This window comes from Aegilops tauschii, chromosome 1, assembly GCF_002575655.3.
Source record: "Aegilops tauschii subsp. strangulata cultivar AL8/78 chromosome 1, Aet v6.0, whole genome shotgun sequence".
NCBI lineage: Eukaryota > Viridiplantae > Streptophyta > Magnoliopsida > Poales > Poaceae > Aegilops > Aegilops tauschii.
Window position 1 is genome coordinate 140,684,994 of NC_053035.3, and position 10,216 is coordinate 140,695,209.

Below are 10,216 nucleotides of genomic sequence, written 5' to 3' on the forward strand. Positions count from 1 at the left end.
AGAGCCCACAGAAAATCAGCCCATACATCATCAAGATCAATTTCATAATATGCAAGTTAGGGTTTGTCCAATATAGAAAAATCCACAGGTAAAGAGGAGTAATCAGGCGTCATGGTGGTTGCATCACTCTTGATAACTGTCTTAATGCAAGCAACCCACCCTCCTTTTGTGCTATCTCATCCCTAAGATGAATGACAATTGGTGTTTCATCAAAGGGAGTCATCGGAGGCACATCAGGAACAATGCCAATATCTGGTTCATCTCTAACAATAAACTTTGAAACATCAGCCCTCACTATATCCTTCGGTGGAGAACAATCAAGCACCCTTTCAATAGGTTCCATGAAAGCTCTAATATAACGTAGATATGATAAATGGTCATCGAGTTGGGCATTAATGGTGTCTAGAAATTTACCATGATTGGTAGCAGTTTTTGGAAGGCGGTCGTTCCCTCCTTCATCTCCATGTTCCTTCTCAAGCTTATCTCCTAGACACACTTCTTGGAAAGTGGTTCCCTGGATTTTCTCCCGTCGCTCGATTATATCCTCGGAATCTTTTATGAGGTTATGTTCCTGCAACATAGAGGCTTGGGAAGCGCCAGTTCGCTTCTCGTAATCTTTAATAAAAAGGGTATTATGGAGATTGTTAGTAATACACCATTTATGAATACTCTCCAATAAACCCATATGTTTCAAGACCCATTCATGTTGTAGAGAGAGCTCCTTCACCCTATTCATCACTTCTAATGTTCTGTAAACGAGCATTAGTTCCTCGACATATTCAACACATTCAGATGGAAGGCATTTATGGTTGTATGATGCTATAAAAGGGATAGGGTGGAATTTGCAGTTGCAGGTCATATGGAAAATGGAGTTACAAACAAGATAACATAAGTATAGCTTCAGCGATAATATCCAATGCCTCCAATTTTTCACCCACTTCAATACCTTAAGTTAAATGTCTGTGTTGAGCGTAAATTGTTCCTCTCTCTTCGATTTGTTTCATTGCAGCCATCCTAGTGCCTGCAGAATACATCTCAAAGCAATTTTTTGGTATTTTCAGTTAAATAGAAACAAACATAAATAAACTATATGTGAGCGGGGTAAGTAATAACCAAGCTCTATGCTACCCGGAAACGGCGCCAGACAATGCTTGATGACCTGCAAGTGCACAGGGTTGTTGTAGCACTTTCGTGATAAGTGAAGTGTCGAACCCACAGGGAGGAAATAGTAAGGAATTACAAACCCTGCAACTACGCTATCACTTACGTAGTAACGTACGCACCCAAACCGTAGTTTGAAAATAGCCTATTACAGTAGGTTGCTAGGAAGACAAATAAAAAGGGTGGTGTTTACTAAAGTACAAACAAGAAATAAAAGGCAGAAAAATAAGAGACTAAACTACATGAAACGGTGCTTGAGTTGTAAACATTCTCGAGGGAATTGGAGCCATCACCACAAGTATGATGCCGGCAACACATGATAAACATAGCTATCTATTTGTATCACTAAGGCACTTGTATATGATCTCTCATGGGCAGAGCCAATAAAATACGCATCCCCAATCCGGTTACCGCGTACACTCATGCCACCACTGTGCTTCCCCACTCCGGTTATCACAACGGTAATTAAGGGGAGTGAACGCGCCATGGTCACGGCCGCTGGAGCACAACACATCAAGGGATAAAGTGGACCAACTAATGAGGAGCAAGATCCCCAAGACGCACAGAGCAACATCAGCTTGATAGAGAAGCAAACCTCCAACACAAAGGCCACATCTTGGCGGAGATGACACACTGGCTTGCTGGAACACATACGATGGCATAAAAAGCCAACCACAGGACGGCATGGAAGACACACGGGGGCTACGGGAGGCCAGTTCCCATGAGGTGACGACGAAAACAGGAAGAACCAAAGTTGAGGATGTTGCTGGTATGAATGACGCCTCGCCAGTGACGACTCCGTAGGTGGCGGCGACGAACGGAAACTAGGGTTCGTTCGGTGTCATACCATGTTCAAATATCGTGCAAGACAAAGTGTTGGCTGAACACAGATTCTGTATTGAGAGGAAGGACAAGTAAGAGGGTAACATGGGCCTAGGCCTTACACGATTCTCCACCGTTTCAAGAGTTCAAGGCAGCTGGACCAAGTTGTGGAAGACTTTGGTCGCTTCGAAGCTTAAAGTTTTCCTATAGCGGATGGCTCAATGCTCGCTACCAACCTCAGATTTGCTATGTCACTGCAACATGTCGTCTAATTCTAGATGTGCAATCTGCGGAGATGAAGATTCCTGGATGCGTTCGCTGCTCCACTGCATTATGGTGCGGTGCGTATGGGCGCTTTCCGGCCAAGAGCTACTGGAACACATGCTAGCAACATCCGAATCATGCACAGAGCTGGCTCTTTGTGATGAAGGACTCGTTCTCACATGTAGATTTTATGAAACTCACTGTCACATTATGGGCAATATGGTCAGTGCAGCGCAAGCTAATCCATGAAGGAGAACACCAAAGTCCTTTGTCTACTCACTTATTTATCAACAGGTTTTTGAAGGATTTGGAGCTGGCCTCGCCTATACAGGCAACCCGGGTTCAACGACCGACATCAATCCAGCAGGTTCGCAGGTTCGAACGTGGATTCCTCCTCCACATGAATGCTGCAAACTAAATGTAGATGTCGCTGTATGCAAGAATGCGCAAGTTGGGGCGGTCAGTGCGGTCTGCCGAAACAAACATGTAACTTACCTTGGTTCCTCAGCGCTAAAATTCCATGGATTGACTTATCCGAATATACTTGAAGCTCTGGTATGCAGAGAAGGATTAACACTAGCAAAAGATTTGGTGATTCAACGTCCACGTGTGGCCTCGGACTGCAACAATGTTGTCAGCGACATCAACACAAGTACTCTGGGGATCATCGCTCCTATGGTGAAGGAGATTAATGAGACCGCTGAAGATTTTTAATTATGTTCTTATGTCCATGAAGGCCGTCTGACCAATATGGATGCACATCACCTAGCTAGACATGCTTTACATTTAGATGAGGAACGCCACGTGTGGCTTTTACACCCTTTTGATATATGCGCAGTAATTCCTGTAAAAGTTTTAGTTGAGCAATAAAGTAAACCATGTTTCTCCTCAAAAAAAAAAAAACCTCCAGCGTAGAGCGCCGAACCTATATGATACCTTATGTGTACAGCCATTTACATTTCGGTGGCATCTACACATCTCCATACACACCACATACGTGCTGTCAGAAAAATAACCATGACACATTCCACCTTGGGTATATTCAACCAACCAAACACATGCATCCAGAACCGTTTCATTATACTTCACTTGATGCCTCCAACTCGAACGGGACCTACAGAACGCTTTGCAGCATATATCAACACAAAAAACTTACTGCGCATATGTATCGGCCACTAGGAACACACTAGCAAAACCCCCCTGTCGCCGCGCACATAATGTTTCACACACCTCACGAAAACCAGAAGGCCAAAGCAATCGCATGCTAGCTAGTAGAATGCTAGCTGGTGGTCTCGAAGTGGCAGAGCCTGTTCGCCGCCAGCTTGGTCCGGTACGCCGAGGCCTTGTACTCCCGCCATGTGAACTCCCTGTACCGGCTGCGCCCGCCTTCCCCGACGAGCTGCGGCAGCGGCGCCAGCGTCTCCCGCGGCGGCGGGCCGCCGAAGAAGATCACCGACACCCGCGGCCGGGCGCTGTTCACCATCACCCGGTGCCTCACGCTCCGGAACCTCCCGTTCGTCAGTACCTGCGCGTACGTTTACTCGTATCATCAGAAAACGAAACGAATCATCGAACAAACGAGGCATATGGAACAGCTAGCTGGGATTTACACATGAGAACGAAACAAAAGGCTTTGCCATCTATGATCTTTTTTTTCTTCTTCTCAAAGTTTGTATACCCTAGAGCAACTCCAGCAGAGAAACCATATCTTCTGGATCATCTGAAAAAGGCCACTCTAGCAGAGTTGTCATCCCGCTCTTGATCACCACAATTTTGAAAGAGCGTTCCGAAACGAATCCGCAAGGTTCTATATTTGACGTTTGTGGGGGGTATTTGGAGCCCGCCCCATCCAGAAAACGGCTTCACAATTGGCAGTGTCAACTCTATGTGCCGCCATCATCATGGTCATCATTGTACTATGCGCCCTGAGATTTCACGTGTAGGCAAGCTTGCCGTGTGTCCGTACAATTACCGGTGTCAACTCTCCGTGCCGCCACCATCATTGTACTATTATCTGTAGTGAGAATTAATCGTGTAGGGTTGCTAGCTGTATGCTTTACATGCTATGGTATTGAATAATGGCTTTCAGATTCCCCTGTTCGACAAAACTGACTAGGCATGGACATCATGGTTCCCTGTAAGGCCGGGATTTCCATGTGGAAATGGAGAAATGACACTTTGACACCCACACGATCCACTACAGTAGCACGGCCCCGTCCCATCCCAATGGACAGCTGAACATCGTGCTAAGCAATTTCTTATTTTATTACTCTATATATCTAAAAAATACTAGCAATGCTGAGAAATATGGCGTGGACCCAAACACAGGGAGGGAGCTAAGAATTATGGTGTAGTACCTGCAAGGCGTCGCCAACGTTGACGAAGAAGGAAGTGTGGTCCGGCGGCACAGAGACCCAGGCGCCGTCGCGCAGCGCGATCTCGAGGCCGGAGGTGGCGTTGGAGCGGAGCACGGAGATGATCTGGGGGTCGGTGTGCTCGCCGAACCCGGTGACCCTGCCGCCACCGCCGTGCTGCTGCAGGAGCTTCAGCTCGGGGCGCGGCGGGTAGTGGTTCACCCGCAGCATCGAGTCGCTTTCCTTGTGCAGGACCAGCCTCGTGAACGCGTCCCTGTCGTCCATGCCCAGGCCCTCCGCCATCAGCTCTAGCACCTGGCAGGTCATCCTCCTCACGACCTCCGTGTACTCGTTCAGAAGGTCGCTGCAGACACAAGAAAAAAAAATCAACTCGTGTCAGCGTCTGTGACTCAGTGCAACATGATTTGACCTTTGCTCCAAAGACAGGATTTAATTAATTTTGCTACAAGCTGGATATATATAGTATAACACGTTTTGTATAACATAAACGTTTTGCATACGGCGTCACATTGTAATTAACTTGTAGCCCAACATTATTATAACAGATGTCGCTGGCACTTCTTCTCGACGTTTGGGTGCCATGTCATGCCATGCCGTGCGAGCGATAGCAGTGGGCACGGGAAAAAGGATCGTCGATGAAGATGGCGGGAAAGGGGTCATTATTCAAGGCCAACTCGACGTAGGCCACGAAACCTGGGGCTGCACACGTGCACGTGCACGCGAGACGGCGAAAAAGAGGAGAAAAGAAAAGAAAGACTCGGTCGATGGAACAACGCGAAAACAAAGCTTCCAACAGTGCCCGGCCGGCAAGCCAGCTCAAAGTTTTATATCATTTCCACTTTTTCAGCACCTTTCTGCAGAATAAAACGTTTTTGGAAGAAAAAAAATAAAGAGTGAGAAGTTGGATAAGAAGAGTGAGTAAGCGAGCGACTGATGAGCTGCTTAGCAAAGTTGACACGTACGCACGTAACCGGTAATGGCACCGAGATACTACTGCACTAGTATATAATATTATTATATACTAGTGCAGTAGTTGGCAGAGCTAGAAATGCAGATTCTCTACTGTGTTCATGCACGTGTTATTTGCGACGCATCTATTCACTAGCCAGCCAGCCAGCCGCCTTGTGTTCATGAGTTGAAGTAGATCTAATCTTATGAGAGAAACAGAGGGAGGTGAGGTCCATGGGACGAAAAGGCAAAAGGTGAGGAGAGATGGGGAGTGGCTACATTCCAGCTTGCAGAATGACCTGTAGTCTTTGTTTGGTCAGACAATCTCGGCGTAATGACCTGTAAGTCTTTGTTTGGCCAGACGAGTGTTTGACAAAAAACTACCACAATTGGGGTCGGCGTCCCACAGAACTACCACTTTAAAAATGTTGATCGAAAACTACCGTTTTTTTAATTTGTCCCTAAAAACTACCAGTTTCAGTTGATGATGGTTTTAGACGATTTAAACAGAAAACTGACAAAACTGGCCCATCCATCAGGGCTGATGTGGCTGAAAAGTCAATGCCAGGGGAGACTCGCCATTGCGCCACCCGCGCTGCAGATCGACGCCGCCGGACCCGTCCCCCCGTCTCGCCGCCGTCCAGGTCGTCCTCGGCCTCCGGCTCACCACCGACTACCTTTCGGAGCGTGACGGGGCCGAAGACCTCCATCCCGTCCCTCCCGCGCGAGATCCCAATCCCGATCCCGATCCCAGCAGCGGCGCCGGGGGCGGGTCAGATCCTACTCATCAGGAGGCCATGCCCCGCGAGCTGGGCAGGAGACCGAGTTGGACGGGAGAGAGGCGGACGGCAAGGCCGCGGGCTAGGGGTTGGCGTGGTGGAGGGTGGAGGAGGAGATCTGAAGCAACCCAACGAACGACGGGGCGGTGGCTGGTTGCGGTCGGGCCGGACCTGACGGAGGGGCGGTGGCTAGTCGCGGTCGGGCCGGACCTGACGGAGGGTGGAGGACGACCGACAAGCAGCAAGGGCTCGCCGCGATGGAGGACGCCTCGCCGGGCAGCAAGGAGCTGGCGGCCATGGTGGAGGCGGCAACGGCGGCGAGCGTGGAGCTGGACGCGGCACACCGGCTCTTGTTCGCCCGGGAGGCACCCCGTGTGCCCGGGAAGAAGGCCTCCCTTCGAGCTGGAGCTCGTGGTCAGCGGCAAGGAGCAGCAGCACCACGGCTCCGGCCTCCCTCTAGCCTCCGGCGATGACCGCCGGGGAGCCGGGATGCACAGAAGCTGTTTGTGAAAATGCCAAAAAAGATGAAGAAAGGAGGAAGAAGAATGATGTGTGGGTCCCACCTGTAATAACGGTCAACTGAACGGTCAACTTGTTTAAATCGTTTAAACTGGCTATTATCTGAAAGTGGTAGTTTTTAGTCACAAAATTAAGAATTTTTGATAGTTTTCGGTCACTTTTTAAAAAGTAGTAGTTCCGTAGGACCAAAACCCTAATGATAGTTTTTTATCAAGCACTCTTGGGCAGACACATGTTTTATTGAGCCTGTATTAAGGCAACGGGGACCAGTCCATGATACTGCTCGCTCGCCTCCCTTTTCTCTTTCGTTTCTTTTATATACTACCAACAAAAGCCGTTTCTTTAGAGGCTCTTGGAAATGCTCTTTTACCAACAATCTGCTAACGCGTATTAATCGATTTCCCTTTAATTAGTACTACGTGGTTAATCATCACTACAATAACGTGTCGTAGATAAAAAGATCTTCCTGGTACGTGCACGCTGCAAGCTGGAGTAATTATCAATTCAATTCAAGGGTGCACTCACCGGAAAGAGCAGAGCGACGCCGACGGCACCACCCCTTCGGGCACGGACAATGGCCCGCCGGTCGCCGCGGTGACACCGAGCAGGAGATACTCGACCCACCCGAGGTCGCCGTTGTTGCCTATCCGCTTGCTTGCGTAGCCGAACGGACTGCCTGGCGTCGCGTAGCCGAACGGACTGCCTGGCGTCGCGGCCGACATCGCCGCCTCCTTGTCCCGCTGCGAGAGCGCGAAGAAGGCGGCGGCGGCGTTCTCGACGCGCGCCAGGAGCTCTGCCGGCACGCCGTGGCCCGTCACCTTGAAGAACCCGTGCTCCTCGCACGCCGCCGCCACAGCGCGCGCGGCGGCCGCCCGTCCCTCAGAGCCGCGACCCGCCACGGCAAGGTCGACCTCCGGCACGTCGGCCAGCGGCGGCGCCGTCTTGTGCACGGCCGGGAGCGCGATCTGCTCCAGCTCGCCCTTGGCAAGAACCACCATGGTTACAAAGCAGAGGAAGCACAGAGAGCCAAACTAGAGGGTGTCAGTCAGTTTGTGTCCAAGAAACAGAGGAGGAATGGAGAAGGCAGTTAGGTTGACATGGAAGGGAGACGAAGGGTGTGGTCTCTCTTTATATAGGCATGGGGGAGAGGTGGTGCGTGTATCAGCGTTGTATGAGTGCGATGACACCACAACACAATGGGGTCTGACGGTTAGCTGTCTCGGTAGGATACAGTGCACTGTAGCGATATCCTGCAAATCGAATTAATGGGTCTCAATCATGACAGGGTTAATCGACATGATTTTGCAGGGCCGTAGGTGCATCTGGATCGCTATGCATCTCATCTCATCTCATCTTGGCGGCTAGATTCATCTTATATTCTCAAATCAAAAAAGAAAAAGAAAGGGCTGCCAGATTAGAATCTCGGCGCGCAGGAAGACGAGATAATTACGAGTAGGAAACGGAGGACGTGTTTGAGCCTATCTTCTGGATCAACAACCCATGCTTTACACGGCAGATTGTGTCATACATATATGTTCTGGAATATATATACCACTACTAATTCATACATGCACGGACCGAACGAACATGTACGCATGGCAGGCCCCAATTGACAAAACGGAAATATCCCGTACGCATGCGTGGCAACTTATATAAATATCGCAAGAAAACCCTGTCACCTTGCCGCGCTCGGATCTCTCATGGATGACCACTTCCTTCAAAGGACAGGATATTTAGTACTTTCTTCGTTTCTAAATACTCCATAGTTTCTAAATACTCCTTGCATCTACATTCCTGACCACATATGAAGTATTTAGAAACGAAGAAAGTACTAAAAATAAAATCCTTACAAAGACAGGAGTATAAGTCTTTGTAAAAATTTCATTATAAACTACATACAATAAAAGAAATGAATCTACACTCTAAATTACATCTACATACATATGTATGTGATTCATAGTTAAATCTCTACAAAGACTTATGTTTAGAAACAGAAGGAGTACATGCTTCGTTTTTCTATGATATCCTCGCCTGTCTGCCTCGACAGGAGGCCGCCGGCCGCGCGGGAGCGGAAGGCCCACGTCGCGCCGCTCGCCGCGTGTCCCCGTCCGCCGAGGGCCGCCGCGCCAGGCCAGCCAACCTCTGTTCCTCTGGGACGCCTCGCCGGTGGACTGTCGATTTGTCCACGCCTTACCGTGGTCCAAACCGTGCATTCAGGTCCGGCGTGGGATGCTGCAAGTTGCATCTTGTGTTTCGGATCGTCACCTCACGATCAAAATTGCATTAGAGCGGCGACGTGTGAAATCAATCCATATACTCCTCGTAACCCTGTTCATTTTTAATATATTGGTTATTGAATCACCACTCTAAAATTGATCATCCTACCTAGTCTATATTTCTGATGTATATTTTGATCAATGAATTAGAGTTGTGTCAATCTCTTACTCTTTTAATCATATTATCTTATCCTAAAAAGTAAGATTGTTCTCGAGCTTATTAACATATCGGAGATTCGTTATTTTCTAAATATTTTCTTAGAAGTATCACCAGGTTGTCCGCTGACTGTTACGTTGAGTTCATAATCAAATTGATTTCCCGTTCAACCACCCCTTCTTCAAGGATCCGTCCCTAAACTAGTTGGTTGGAAGATAAAAACGTTGCCTAACTTAGAGCATCTACAGTCGGACTTGGCAAATGCGGCCACCTATACTCCCGTGGCCGCATCCAGGCGCGTCCACGGACAGCGTCCGGCGGCCCCTCATATGGGTTGCCGCACATCCAGACACCATAAATGCAGAGCCTCAAATCCATGCAATCCATGCACGTCGATCATACGATACAAATTGTCCGAATTCAACAGTTCAAAACAAACCAAAGCAAATCATAGTTCAACAATCTGAACATGCCGAAATGAAACAAACGTCCGAGCGTGACGGGTGCCTCGCTAGCCGGCCGGATCACTGGCTGGACGCCATCCATGTCACCTACTCTGCCTGCATCCGGGCCGCATGCTCCGCTTGCATCTTTGCCTCATGGTCCGCTGCCGACGCAGCCACCCTCGTCGCCTGGGACTCCCTACGCTCGTTGATCTCCTTCGCCGCAAGCCACTTCTTTGCATGGTCATTCAAGAGGATTTTGTCTACCAACATGATCTCCGCATCCTCTGTGTCCCATGCGAGTTGTATCCTCTCCTTCTCAAACTCAATCTCTCCAAATGTCTTGGCTTTCTTGAGCTCCCATTTGATCGCCACCTCTTACTTCTCCAACTCGGTCTTCTCCCTCTTAATTTCTAGCTTCTTGCGCGGGCTCGGGCGCGGGCGGCGCGAGGAGGATGAATGGTTTGGTGGA

At 49.0% G+C, this 10,216-nt stretch overlaps 1 protein-coding gene across 1 annotated transcript; it reads right to left on the reverse strand.

The window, feature by feature from the left end:
- Positions 1-3,247: 3,247 nt before the first annotated feature.
- Positions 3,248-8,174, reverse strand: LOC109759536 (gibberellin 2-beta-dioxygenase 3). Its single transcript, XM_020318359.4, has 3 exons — positions 7,394-8,174; positions 4,605-4,965; positions 3,248-3,772 (listed from the first exon to the last, which is right to left on the reverse strand). Exons 1-3 carry the CDS (start codon positions 7,864-7,866, stop codon positions 3,527-3,529), a joined length of 1,080 nt encoding a protein of 359 aa, XP_020173948.1. The 5' UTR covers positions 7,867-8,174; the 3' UTR covers positions 3,248-3,526.
- Positions 8,175-10,216: the final 2,042 nt, after the last annotated feature.